Genomic DNA, 14066 nt, shown 5'->3' on the forward strand with positions numbered 1-14066 from the left:
TTTTAATTTGAGTTCCCAGGAGGAGAGAGTAAGTGCAGTGCACCTGTTGCTTTAAATGTCTTCATCACTGCTGCCCTCGCTCTGTCCTGCCTGCTCTTTGTGTACAATTTCATTTGATGGTTGGCTCAGGTACAGGTCTGTGGATTAAGCAGACTCTATGTAAGAGATGTAAGCACCTGGATTTAAACTGATAGGATGCGGCTTTCCTGATCTCAGTACTTAAAAGAAGGCACATTCCTTCAAACGAAGAAGTACTAGCTAGGCTGAGTATGGGGTATGATTTTTCTGGACTATCAGTAAAGAGAAATGGCTCTTTCAGCCATTCTTAAAGGCAATCAGTTCAGTTTCTGTTGGGAGCTGAATATCTTCATCCTCCTTTTATTTTTTTTTTTTTAATACTTGAGTTCTGGAAGTTTAAGCATATAGGCCACTGAAGATTGCAACAACTGATTTGATGACACGAACATTTCCGGCTACTGGTAGCTGACTTCTGACATATTGAATACACTGTTAATTGGTTCATTTGCACAGTTAGAATGGGATGTATCTACTGTCTCTTACCTCTTTCATCAGTGCTGCCTCCTTGCTCTGCAAATCCTTATTATGTGTGGTGAATGTCTACTGCCTTCTCTTCTGATTTTCAGCCTAAAATGTTTAAGATTGCACCAGGCAAGATGCACTCATTAATCTGACTCACTCAAGCTTTTATGCTGCAGAATGAGTCTTATCAATTAGTTGCCAGCCACAGTGCATATTAGGAATCTGTCCCCAGTATTTGCAGAGGCAAGGGTACCTTTAAAACTATTAAGGACGCATTGAGAGGTTCTCATTTAACTTGGCCATGGGCCTATGTGTTGTCTGATCGGTTTTAAGAACACATGCTTTGAAAGTGTGATCCTGGTCCAAAAATGCATATTGGACAGTTCCAGAATATGCCTGGAAGTGTCTTGCAGCCTGGCACTACGTTGCCTATCTTATTGCGTGATACGATACCGTGAGGTTAATGCAGCCTTAAATAGCACGGCTTCTCTTTTGCGGCACCAAATCTGGGCGAGTCTTTCTCCTATATTAAGAAAACATGAATGGCTATGGTATGCCATTCAACCATACTAAGATCTCCTAATCCTACATCACCCCTCAGGAATTTTGTTAGGCAGTTACATGCAAGTTTAACTATCCTGCCAGCTAGCAACAGGCACATCTTGCCTTCCAAGCTTCTTGTGTGCTGAACATCAGTCTGAGGCGTACTTGTCAAGAAAAATCTTGCTACAAGTAGTTCCTTAGTACATCAAACTTGATCTTTTTCCTGCTCCTGGATTCTGTTAAAACATGCTTTGAAAGAAAAGAAACCAAAACCACTTCTTGACAAAAAAAAATTCTGCTGCCCCAGTCAAGCCTTACAGAGTATTAGTTGCCTCAATGTGCCTGCTGTATTCCTTCAGAGGTGATAATCACTGGCATTTACCAAGCAGTTGAACTGCTAAGAGATGCTCTGTTAAACGTCTCCAAAAGACTCCTCATAGTTTTACATCTTCCTTCATCTCCCTATGACAGCATGCAGGCCTGTAAATCAATGAAAATATCAGTTTTTCCTTGCGGTTGGGTTAAAATATCTGTAGAATATTACTGGCCATTTTAACTGGTCTTTTTACAACTACCTTTAGTCAATGCTTTTAAGCCCTCTCTGTTTCTCGTGGGGATATATGTAATGCACACTGCCCTGATTTTGTTGTAAATGTCAGCAGCATGTGGGGCTTTCTGCTTTTCCATTGATTAAAGAACCCCTGACATCCTGGTATATCCTTGCACTGGGACCCAGCTCAGCCTTCACGGCTTGAGTTAAGAAGCCCATTCCCAGCTTCGCATTAGTTCAGAAGCCAAGAATGCTAGAAACTCGGCCCTGTCCGAGTAACAAAGCTCTGACCAAAATGCATGCTGACAACAGTGATTGGGAGCAATCTGCTGCTGGAATTCAAGTTACTCTGATGGTTGAGCATGTGGGTTGCATGCGGTATCTCTGCAAGATGGCCTGGTGTGGGGAGTGACTGAGCATGGCATGACACTGCTGATAACGTGTATTAGAACTTGGAGGGTGCGGCAGGTGAGAGATGAAATCTGGCTCTTTAAGGCTGCCCTGGCACTACCTGAAAAAGAGATTGCAGAAGAAAAGGATGCAGTGTGAGGAGCTGCAGATATTCTTCTGCCACTTGTGTGCCTGTCTATTGTCGGGATCCACTCTCTGGAACAACTTTTAAATATCCTGTCCCTTAGCCCAACTTTTGGAGGAGTGTGAATGCCTCTGCTAGTAGTAGAAACTCTTAATGCACCCTGTGCCTTCTACAAGCTGGCTTTGTGCCCTGCTGCCCCCAAATGAAAGACGATCGGTGTTGGGACGGTTTGTCTAGATTCTTTGAAGCTCCAGTCTATGAAGGTCCTTTGAGTGAGTTCTGCACAGAAGGGGAGGATTTTCTTTCTACTCAAATATACATGCTCTTCCTCTTTCTTTTTGCTCAGATAGGAAAAATCATTGCCTTTTATGGCATTATGAAAAGAACAGCAACATCTAGACTAACCTGGCTTCTGACTAATTAAAGCCACACCATGTTTTGTCCCAAAATCTAGGAGTCGGTTGCCTAAGCAGCAGTTACTTCAAGGTTACTCAAGGTTACTTCTGAGCAGACATGGGGAGGTCTGAAATAATGAAATTATTTAAGTCTACCTGAAATAATGAAATTGATGTCCCTGAAAATTTTTATTGTTTTACAACAATGTGAAGATATCTTCTGAATTATATACCTCTTAGATCTCACAATGGGATTTCATGTTTTCTTTATTTTTATTTTATCCAGACAGGCTCAAATAGGACAAAAATAACTATTTCTTTAGCAGTGTTTGTGTTGATGGACTTACTAGTTCTTAGGATCGGTAGCTTTCCCTCAAAGCTTTTGGCTTTATGAAACCAGTCTAATGGAAAGTAAGGATCGATTGATAGAACTGAAGCAACATTCAGTCATTACCTTGTTTCCTTTAGGACATGCTAAAATGAAGGAATCCTATCTAATAGATCTCTAACGTAGATTAGTCCATATGTTGTAGTAAAAGAAGATACTTTAATGTTCAAATTAATAATTAATGAAGTCAATGTTTGGTGATTTTCAGTTAAGTCACTGATTAATGTCTATAGAATAAAACCAAAATGTTTGTAAAAGACTAACTGCTGCCTAATATCAAGACATGTCTGAAAGGATGAGAAAAATAATTTTTTCTTAAACTAAAATTTGATATCTGCAAATTATACCTTCCCCTTTCTCTACCTCAATTTGCTTTCCTTACTGTTGACTACATGCTTTGGACAAGCTAACAAGGATGGAAAAAACCTGTGGTGTTTTGGGAAGGTGAAGTGGCATGAAAAAACCAAGAATGTAAGGCTTGTTTCCATCTTTGTCCCACATAGCCATGTCCTGCTAGTAATACAGTGTTATGAGCGCTTGTGGTGTTATCTAGCTTAGGATTTGTGGTGATGTCTGTATTTTTAAGTGTAGTTTGTGGGGCCCTTTGATCTATTTCATATGATGATGAAAGTTAGAAACTCACTCTCAAAAGCAGCGATTCTTACAGAGCTTGAAAATATTATCCAAGAGTTCCCTAAGGGGTCAGAAATCTTGTTGGCAAAGAAAAAAGTTAGTTGGTCCTCCTTCTGCTTCTCTGACCTTCTAATAATGACGGTCCAGGACTGTTGGAGAGCTTAGGGCTAGCATCACTGCTCCATAGGGCATCACGGAGAATTTACTGCTTATCAGGTATGAAAAACATTTATTAAAAATCCGAACAGCAGGTGTCTCTTCAGCGTTGTTAGTTTATCTTCCCGTGTCACCCTCCTCATTCTCCCTTCCCTCCTATTCTGGTAGGCTTCCTGTTGCCCCATGTGGGGGAATACCTGTGTATTTAAACTACATATAATTAAGAAATGTGGAAGTGAATAGTGCTAGTACTATGGTAGAACAGTGTTTACGTGGTCCCTTTAGCATTCATTTTCTACAAGATCCTCAGAGTTTTCCTTCTTTAATGGTATAAAAACTACTACTCTTTTTCTAACATCTTTATTTATGCTGGTTATAAAGTGATGACTAGGCATTTATTATTGTAAAATAAGCTATTTTAGAAATTTGCCTTGAATCAAGGCAAGTTTCTTACTGTAATTGACTTACTGTAATTTGAACACTGATGTTTACTTTTAGGAGAATCTGATCTCAATGGAGCAATAACAGAAGCAGGAAAAACCTATGAAGAAATCGCCAGTCTTGTAGCAGATCAGGTAGGAGTATTATGAATGCATTGGCATAGTGTGTACAAACATATCACCTATTTGGATCGCTTCTGACTTGTTTTTTTCTCTTTTCTGTTAAAACATAACTGCTAGTGCTGCAGACCAGTTAAATGAAATTACTATTAATACTTTTAAATGCACTTTCATCTTCTTTTCTACTATGTGTGTCAACTTAGGGATGATGTGATGGGAGGGTATTTCTCTTGGATCAGAAAGCTCACATTCTGATTTCTAAAATACTAAAGTAATTACTTCCTCTTCAAACGTGTTCGTTTTCTGATGTCAGTGAGCTGTCTTCATTACTGATACAAAAGAATGAGATTTAATCAAGGATAGGATTTCTACCTTCCCCCTGCATTCCCCAAATGTCTACAGGATCCAGATCTTGCTGCATTCCATTGTCTTGACATGCAATTGCCTGCTTCAGTAAAAATCTAGCTTAAATCCTGATTGGTGTCAGTATTCAAGTCATAAATTGATGTTTAGTGTATTAAGCTTAAAGTCTCCAAAATGCAGATCCTCTTGATCTCAAGGTTGAGTCTGGAAGTTCTTAAAACAGCTTTCCAAGTCCGCAACTAAGGAGATGCACCTGTGCATGTACGTATCTGTACATGTAATGAGATTGTACTGGTAACTCCTCTTCAGTGAAAATTTGAGACAAAACCCCTCACTTCATAAGCTAGTGTTGAGTAAAACAAAGAACAGAGGCATCTGCTCACTGGTGCTTGGCGCCTTGCTCCGAAGAGCTTATATTTTAATAAGGACCTTTTTAAATATGAAAAACTTGCAATAAACAATTAAGATTTTGGTTTGGGTTTTTTCTATTCTTGCCTTCCCTTATTTCCCTCACCCTTTTTTGGCATCGTGGTTTCTTTTCTGTGATGTTAATATGCCACAGATACTTTTACTAATGCTTACACTTTGTTTATTAGCCGAAGAAAGATCTTCACTTTTTGATGGAAACAAATCATGAATATAAGGGATTTCTTGGTTGCTTCCCTGACATCATAGGAGCTCATAAGGTATGTGAGGGGCCTTTCCTTTTAAGGGTTGGGCAGTAGGAAGATCTACAGCAACAAAAGTTGCTGCATCTTGGTACACTGCATTTGTGCAGCAGCCTGGCCCCTGCTTCCAGAAACACTGAAAGTTTCTGTGAAACTGGTGTGTTGATTTTTAAAATAAAAAATACTTAGAGGGGAGGGAAGCTAGAACTTGTCTCGAGATTTGAGAATATCATGACTTTCTGCTATAGTAGAGCACTAGAAGCTTCATGATTTTCTTCAGGTTAACATCATGTCCCAATGTGGTGAATAGCAGTAGTGTAAATTTGTAATATTTGAGTCTTACATGGTAGTTGATACTAAACCATACCAGTATTGTAGGAAAAATTGTGTATGCTTACATGGCTAGCTTACTGATATGCGATAAATAATCATGCACTGCCTAGAAGTTTCTTTACTATTGAAAAACAGAGAATAGGGCTAACTTTTCTGGGGGGAAAAAACCACAAAACACCAGCAGCAAAAAACAACCACTTTGTTCTCTGTAATATGAAAGCCATCAAATAATAATAAATGTAGCCATTGTATCTAGTTTTGGATATTCTGCCTTTTTTTTTTTCCTTTTTTCCCTTTTTCCCCTTCTTTTTTTTTTTCCCCTTCTTCTTTTTTTTTTTCTTCTTTTTTTTTTTTTTTTTTTTTTTTTTTTTTTTTTTTTCCCTTCTTTTTTTTTTTCCCTTCTTCTTTTTTTTTTTTTTTTTTTTTTTTCCCCCCTTCTTTTTTTTTCCCTCCCTTCTCCCCCCCCCCCCCCTTCTTTTTTTCCTTCTTTTGTTTTCTTTCTTTTTTTTTTGTTTTGGTCCTAGAGTTTTCCTTATGTTCATGTGCCTGCTGTAACATATTTCAGGAAACTACTTGTTTAATACTTAAAAATTTTTACACAAGTATTTTTTTACCACTTGAAGTGTTAAATGTATAAAACAAGAACATACTTCTGAGAGCAACAAATATAAAAGCATATCACATTTGTGTATTCTTTCTTCAGGACACTTACAGTCCCTCATCCCACAGAATATTTGGGGAAAAATACCATAAAAGGAGAAGAAATGTTTTTAAAACTCGAAACATAAGCCTACTGCCAAGAGATGTGTAAATAGATTCTCTTGAATGTTGTTTGGCACAAATACATTGTGAAGGAGGAGTCATTTCTTTTTATACTTGTTGTTTATGTGACACAAGGATTTTCCCGAATCAAAAGTTACACATTGCAATGAGTTGTAGTCTCTTGGAAAATAGTTTATGTTGTCTCATATTGTATAATGTGCAAATAAGGTTCTACAGGCATTTAATAGTTTGAGGCTTTTGGATGGCTGTTGTGTTGGTCAGCTGTATTTTGAAATTTGGTCCTTTTGGCCTTTCTGTATATATTCTTGAGTATTACTGCCTTTACCAAACTCAATTTCCTAGTGACTGTGTTCATGCCTGTGTTGGAAGTCACTTTTTGCAAGCTGTTAGGATTCTTGAAAGCAATAGAGTGAAAATGCGGGAAGGCAGAATTGGTCGTTGTGTGTGTATATAAGTGTGTACAGTGTGCAAGCTCAAAATGTGGCCAGTCGCGTTTTAGATGACTGTAAAGACCTTTAAGTTGACTACTCTTTTAATCTACTCTTTTAATCTTTCTGCATTTGGTTTCTACAGGGAGCAATAGAAAGAGTGAAGGAAAGTGATAAATTAGTTGCAACCAGTAAAATAACACCACAAGATAAACAGAACATGGTGAAACGTGTGAGCACCATGGCTTATGCACTACAAGGTAAACCAAATTTTGGGCTAAATGGCAATGTTGTGGACCTCTGAAGGACATCTCTTAAGTAACAAACTTAGAAAGAGAATTTTTGTTCTACCAGGAATGATAATAAGAATGAGGCATGGAGTTTGTTTTTTTTGTGACCTGCTTAGATTTTCCTAAAATTGCAGTTATTTTGCCCATTGTTTTCTTTCAAATCTCATATTGCTATTGCAAAAGATACGTGTTTTGGAAATGCAATTTTAAAAAAGAAAAAACCAAAAAACCAAGAAAACCCCCAAAACAACAACAACAAAAAAAACCACAACCAAAAAAAACACTAACTACCCCAGACTGATTCTTTCATTTTGAAGTAATAGTGTCTCAAAGAAAAAGCATGTGCCCTGGTGCAGGAAGCAGTTCATCACGTGCAGAAGTGTTTTTCTGACTCATGGTTTAGTCAGACATGATCCAGTTGAGATTCATGTTCTTGTGGATAAGATTTTATTTCCTGGATGCTCTTTGAATGAGCTTTTTCCTCTTTAGGTTAGACATGTAAATATGAGACGTAGCACACCGCACCTGAAAAACCGGGGAAGTGAGGAGTCAGGGCTCAGTCCTGCAGGATATCAAGCCCTTAAGCGCATCCTGTTACTGACTTCAGTGGGACTACTCATTGCTGAGGGAGTTGCATCTTTTTCCGCTGACTTAAAGCCAAGAGTACTCAGTATTTTACAGGACAAAGTCAGAGCAGCACACAAAATTGATTTTAAAAACAAACAAGAAAACTGCCCACCCCCTCCTTACTGGTCACAGTGATGCAAGAGGACTGTGCTGTATAAGTGGTAATCATGAAAGAGATCTCTAGGATGACTTTTACAATCTAGAGTATTTCTTCTCCCTCTATGGGTATCTCAAAATACATTTAACTTTTTATTTCAGCTGTAAGCTGTGATCCGACAAGAGATGCAGAAAGTGGTGAAAGGTGGTATGGATTCAGTAATGCTGTTTCTCAGGTTTCTACTGAAACAGCCTCAGTCAAGAATGGGTCAAACACTACTGGCTGTATCTTTTTTTTTTTTTTTTTTTTGAGCTAAATATTTACAGCTGTGGCTTACAACTTGATATTTACACCCTTGTAAATCTGAATGTCCTAGCCAAATTCTGTTGGAAACACTTCAGGAAAGAGCAGTTGCCTCAGTAGGAGAAAATCCTGCTTGTATTCTTTATCAAATCTTTGTACACCTGAGTACTGTAATAAGAACCTGGCTTTATCCAGGAAGTGTCCATATTTTAGCAGTGAGTAATTGACACCCTACCAGTTTTTCGAACAGTTCCATCATAACTTGAGTGCTGCAGCCAAAAGCGGTTGTGGAAGCATGAGAACAATAACTATACTGGCAGGCCCGGACACTGAGCTTGTTGCACAGTAACTAACCTGAACTGAGTGAAACTGTTTCTAATTACCAATGCTTCTCTTAAATAATTTGCCTCCTGGGTCTAATTGCAGCTGAGATGAATCACTTCCACAGTAACCGGATTTATGACTACAACAGTGTCATTCGCCTGTATCTGGAGCAGCAGGCACAGTTTTATGAAACGGTAAGGTGTAGTATTTCAGTGCCATTTTCCTGGCACGTGCTGTGCTGCTACTTTTATAAGAAATACTTGCAATACTGAATCATCTTTTTGTATGAGCCCCTCTCAGACAGCAGATATTTGAAGAAGTGTGTGTGTGTGTGTGTGTGTGTGTGTGTGTGTGTGTGTAAAAAAAAAAAAAAAAAAAAAAAAAAAAAAAAACCACAACAAAAAACCCAACAACAAAAAAACCAAAGAAAAACCAAAGAATGAGTTAAAATAATATTTTCCTATAGATACTATCCTATGTACATGACTGTCATATTAGACCTATTAGACCTAAAAACCAGTGTTGAGAAACATTATTGGTGACAGCTTGACTTTTTTTTTTCCTAATGCCAGTACTAAGGTTACAAAGTATTTTAGTTCTGTGATATTCAGTGCAGCAGGTCTTTCTTACTGCATATAACAATAAACCATTTGAACAAAACTTCCCTCCCGTAGGATGGGAGAATGAAGGGAAGCTTCTGTGATTTGAAGCCTGAGGTATACAAGTGTGGGTGGGGGAGTGGTTTAGGTGACTTATTAAATATGTTAACTCTGAGCACTTGACCTACAACCTTAGTTCTCATGTAACATTGTTCTTATGCGTGTATTCCTTGTGTTTTTTTAAATGAAACCCGAGAACAAATTTTCTAATGTGGTATGCTGGTAAAACGTAAGTTTGAGTGTGCTGGAACCTGGCTTCTGTCACTTAAAGGAGTAATATAAGCAACTGGTTGCCCTTCACAGCAGTAAAAGGTGCCAGTGGGGCTTCAGAGGTGTCTTTAGTGGATGAGAACTTCACGTCCCCCATCAGGTCACCTTGCTCAGTTTCTCTGACACGTGTGATGGGGTTAGGCATAGGTTTCCCCTTACCTTCTTTCAGTTTCTTGTCCAGTCTATCCCAATTCTTCTGGTTGCAGCCTCACCAGTCTCCTTGTACCAATCCTCTCTCCCCAGTACAGGGACCAGATCTATGTTCACATGTGGGGTGCTGGCTACCGTGAGAGCTGTGGGGAGAGCACAGGAGCTCTGTTCTGATGTGTGGCCTTGTTTCAGCAGGGAAATGGATTTCATGAAAAATCTGGCTTTGTTCCTGTAGCCCTCCTGCATAGTGCAGTGCTAGATAACCTAATAGGCAGGACGATAGCCCTGCCTACGATACTTTCTCCAACACAACCTGAGTGGGGAAAGCACAAAACGCACAAGGCAGAAAGTGTATATATGAGAAGAAAAGTATTTATAATGGAATGCTTTGAGAGTCCTACATACAGAAAATCTGCAGGTTTTCAGAAAATGAGGGAACAATTCATTTAATTTCTTAGCCTGCAATCGTATTTCTGCGTAGTGTAAAGTGACTACATATTAAATATGTTCTGTTTCTTTGTTTCAGATTGCACAGAAGCTGAGGCAGGCACTCAGCCGCTTTCCTGTGATGTAGAGAATAAGGAGTAGTCAACAATAAAGAACAACTCCGAAGTGCTTTTCTGATTTTGGGGCAATGCTAATAAAAACTTGTTAGCCTTTGCCAGCCAAAAAAACCCACCAAAAAACCCCCAACAACAGCAAAAATCAGTTGTAGAAAAAAAAGAATTATTTAAAATTTTACTTTATCCACCTAAATTATAAGGTAAGGTTCTCTTATCTTGAATGCTGTCCCATTTGTATCATAATTTAAATAAAAAAAAACAGTTATAGGGATCTAAATTATCAAACTGATATGTTGCCATGGACTTCATGCAGACTTGCGTCTATCAGATGTTCTTCCAAAACTCTTAACCAACATCAGAGTTACAAATTTATATCTCTCTTGAAGTGGGAAAGCAGACAAGCTTGAGAAAATGACTTTAATACTCATTATATTCAGTTCAGCTCTCTAGCAGTTCAGTAGCCAGGAGGAATTATATTTGTGTAGGTTTCTGGTACATGTTCACGATAATCTCCTGAATGAAGACTTTGTTCTAAGTTTTGCTTCCCATACGCAACCATGGCATACTGCTCCCATTGTGACTTCTGGTAAATATCATTTATTCTTCCCTTTCTTTTTTTGCTTCTAACTAAATCTTATACTTGTGGCACAACACCTCAGAGCTTATGTCAGGCTCTTTTCTTTCTCGCTATGCACTGTGTAAGAAGACAAAGTACAAACGAGGAACGAGCCATTCAGGAAGGTGTGAAAAACAGTTTTCCATACCAGCACTTTGACACCCCCCCCGACGTTATGCCATGAGGCACTGGTGTTCCTCAGTGCTGTACAGGGCCAGCTTCCCTTTTACCCCCCCTGAGAGTTTGAAGTGTTTCAGCAGAGGGGGCACTGCCACATCTAACCCAAACTAGTAGAAGTCCCCAAATTCCAACTAAGCTCAGGTCTTCATGTAGTAGTATGGTATGCTATTGGCTTGGGTTAACTTTTTGTTACCTTCTAACGCAAACTAAAAGGTGACAAAAGTACTGAATAACATCATTAGTTATCACACAAACTCTGTGCTTTGATCATGATCTCTTATTAAGTGGCCCAGTGTCCTCTTTCATACTACTGAAATATCATTTGAGGCCTGGGCTTTTCAAAACAAAAAAGCCACCACCAACCCTGTTCACAGTGGGCACCAACTACAGTAATTCATTTCATGCCATAAGCAAGCAGGAAAGCCAAAATGCAGATTTTGCTAAAATGTACCTAGAAAATAAACATTTTAGCAAAAAAAAAAAAAAAATTCAAAAAAGGCATTTTACCAATAAGCCATTCTAAGTGACGGGTACAGTCTGCTGGTTGAATAGTTGCCTTATTCTGTTTTGCATTGGTGTTACTTTTGTGTGCTAGGAGGAAAATCTGGGTCTGCCTGAATAACCTGAAACCAAACCAAACAAGACTAAGCCTAAGTCTAGATGCTTTTCAGTGTCACAGGTTTTGTTCACGTTTTATAAACCTTGTCTTTTTCTCCTCCCAATTTTAGTTGTTTGCTTCCAAAATTCCATAGCGCAGTGTTGTTTGATACAGCCATTTAAATATGTACAAATTGTAAAGAATGTGTATAAATGTTTTACACCAAATGTAAGATCTGCTTGCATGTAGAAGCAGCTTATATAATAAATTGTTACAATGTGTACAGTAAATTCTGAAATCACTTTTTCAAGCCAGCATTTTTTTAGCATTTGTATATTCACTTTTTGGTAATGAAATCTCTTTGTAACAGACCCTTAATTTGGGAGGGGGAAGGGGGGGGTCTTTTTACCAATCTTTAAATAGCTCCGTATGCACCAAAGTTGAAGTTTCTTTATCTTGAATCGATTGTTTTGGAATCTAAGTGTAAGCTGTGCATTCCCAGTGCAGGGAAGCTATGACAGTAGCAACTGTGTCAGAGATGCAACATTTTGGCAAAAAAGAAAAACTGTTTAAAGACTTCTAGTAAAATGAAGTTAAACTGATAATAAATATTTATGTATATCCACCAGACTATTTTATTTTTTTCTTTGAAATCATCACATTGCTTTTTAACAGGGTGATGCAGTATGAGGCAAATCCTCCTTATAGCTTTTCATCAGCTTACACACACTGGCCAGCTGAGGAATGAGAAAGCATCCATGTGTCTTCCATAAAGCAGGCATCGCAACCGAACGGTATAATAGTGCTAGTGACTGCAAACCAGCAAAGGCTACGCCTATGTTGTAAGCTTTCATTATTCAGGTCAGTCCAGCTCATGGTTGATGGAACCGTCCTGACTGCAAATAAGTAGTAGAGCACAGTGCTACTGTGTATTCCTGGCTTTGTGTCGGCATGGTGTTGACCCAGAATAGAAATTAGATTGTCTTCGGTATTTGGGTTTTTTTAAATTAGACATGAATAGTAGCATAGTTAGTTTGGGTGAGTTGGGAGCAACAGAAAATCTTCACACTGAAGATGCAGTCATAAAACAAGAATAACAAGTTAGAGTAAGACTTGAGCAGTGCCCTCCTGAATTTCATTTGTCATAGCTGAATAATTAATCTCTGGAGCATCAAAAAGCCTTAATACTGTTTCCTGGCTTATGCTTTTCTTCAAGGGTGAGCCCAACACTGGCATTATCCCAGTGACTTTGTAAAAGCCATCAAATGCCCTCGCTGTTGGGTTTAACTTTATATTTTAATTGCTTATTTACTGCTAAAGTACTAAATTCATTTTTTAACAATAAAAATGTAGCTATACAAAGGAGAATGCTACCTGTATTTCTCGTCTGCAGTTAATCCCACATGGTATTAGACTGCAGCAGCAGACTTTGTTGTTTTTGCAATGTATAGTATGTTTTGGAAGAGTACTGTCTACTACAATTAGAAAGAGTATTCTTTAATGCTATAATGAAGCCTAACTTTGCACTGAAATCTTTACATTACTGAGCAATTGCTGTTTTCTATGATAAAGTAGTTGAGAAAGTATTACCATATTCTATAAATTCTGATTAAATAATTTACATCCATTTTACTGCTACCAAAATTAGTCTTGTTTAGTACAGCAGAATAATTCAGACTAACAGCCTTGTAAAGAAAGAGATGCATCTTTTGTGCTGTGGTTTAGTTTGACATGCACCAGAGACACTGTGAGTCTGGATTGGCCAAAAGTACTCCACAGCCTCATGGCGTGCAGCCGTCTGCAGCAAGCAAAGCACTCGCTAGGCAGGCATCCTGCTACTGCTGCTTCTGCCTTTCTTAGTGCTTCACACTGAGACGTGTGAGCATGCACCAGGGGAAGGTGAGTTGCAGGTGGGTTTTCAGTCAGTTGTTTTTTTCCACTCTACAGACTTTCCATATTTTTCTATAACTCTTCTGATAAAATTAACACTAATAACTGATATAATAACAAACAAGTACAGAACAGGAGAGGTAACCACTTGGGCAGAAACCCCCCTTTTTTTCTATCTAAAGAATTCTTAACAGAAACAACCTCATAGAATTAGAAACATACGGACTGGCTGGAGACCAATCCACCCATCCTGTAGTATGGCAATATCAGTTATACCCATACTATTTTAAAGGGCATCTGAGTCACAGATTTTCTTGGAATCTTGGAGATTCCATAACATGCCAGCATAGCCCTTTCCAGTAAATCAGCATGTTATCACTTAAAAAGCTTTCCCTTACATACATCATCGCTTCTGTAAGTTGTGTGTATATAAAATGCTACCTCTAAGCTTGATTTTTTTTTTTTAAACTAGAACAGTTAACCAACATATCTAATAATTTTTACATACCAGAAGTCTTTCCTCATGTTGAAGTGTATCACCTTTCTTCTCCAGGTGCATAAAACTAATCTGTTCTCTTGCTCATGCCAGTCCTGTTAATACATGCCAGAATGAGCACTGTAGTT

General features: G+C 38.4%; 1 protein-coding gene across 2 annotated transcripts in view; it reads left to right on the forward strand.

Annotated features, from left to right (window-relative positions):
- SNX9 (sorting nexin 9) overlaps positions 1 to 11936 on the forward strand; it is a 65654-nt gene extending 53718 nt beyond the window's left edge. For both annotated transcript variants that reach the window (XM_050893734.1, XM_050893736.1), the window contains exons 14-18: positions 4239 to 4315; positions 5260 to 5349; positions 7021 to 7135; positions 8619 to 8710; positions 10122 to 11936. In XM_050893734.1, the coding sequence (XP_050749691.1) occupies positions 4239 to 4315; positions 5260 to 5349; positions 7021 to 7135; positions 8619 to 8710; positions 10122 to 10169 (422 nt within the window). In that variant the 3' untranslated portion in view covers positions 10170 to 11936. The remainder of the gene's footprint in view (positions 1 to 4238; positions 4316 to 5259; positions 5350 to 7020; positions 7136 to 8618; positions 8711 to 10121) is intronic.
- Positions 11937 to 14066: the final 2130 nt, after the last annotated feature.

Source organism: Gymnogyps californianus, chromosome 3 (genome assembly GCF_018139145.2).
Source record: "Gymnogyps californianus isolate 813 chromosome 3, ASM1813914v2, whole genome shotgun sequence".
In the NCBI taxonomy this organism is placed as follows: domain Eukaryota; kingdom Metazoa; phylum Chordata; class Aves; order Accipitriformes; family Cathartidae; genus Gymnogyps; species Gymnogyps californianus.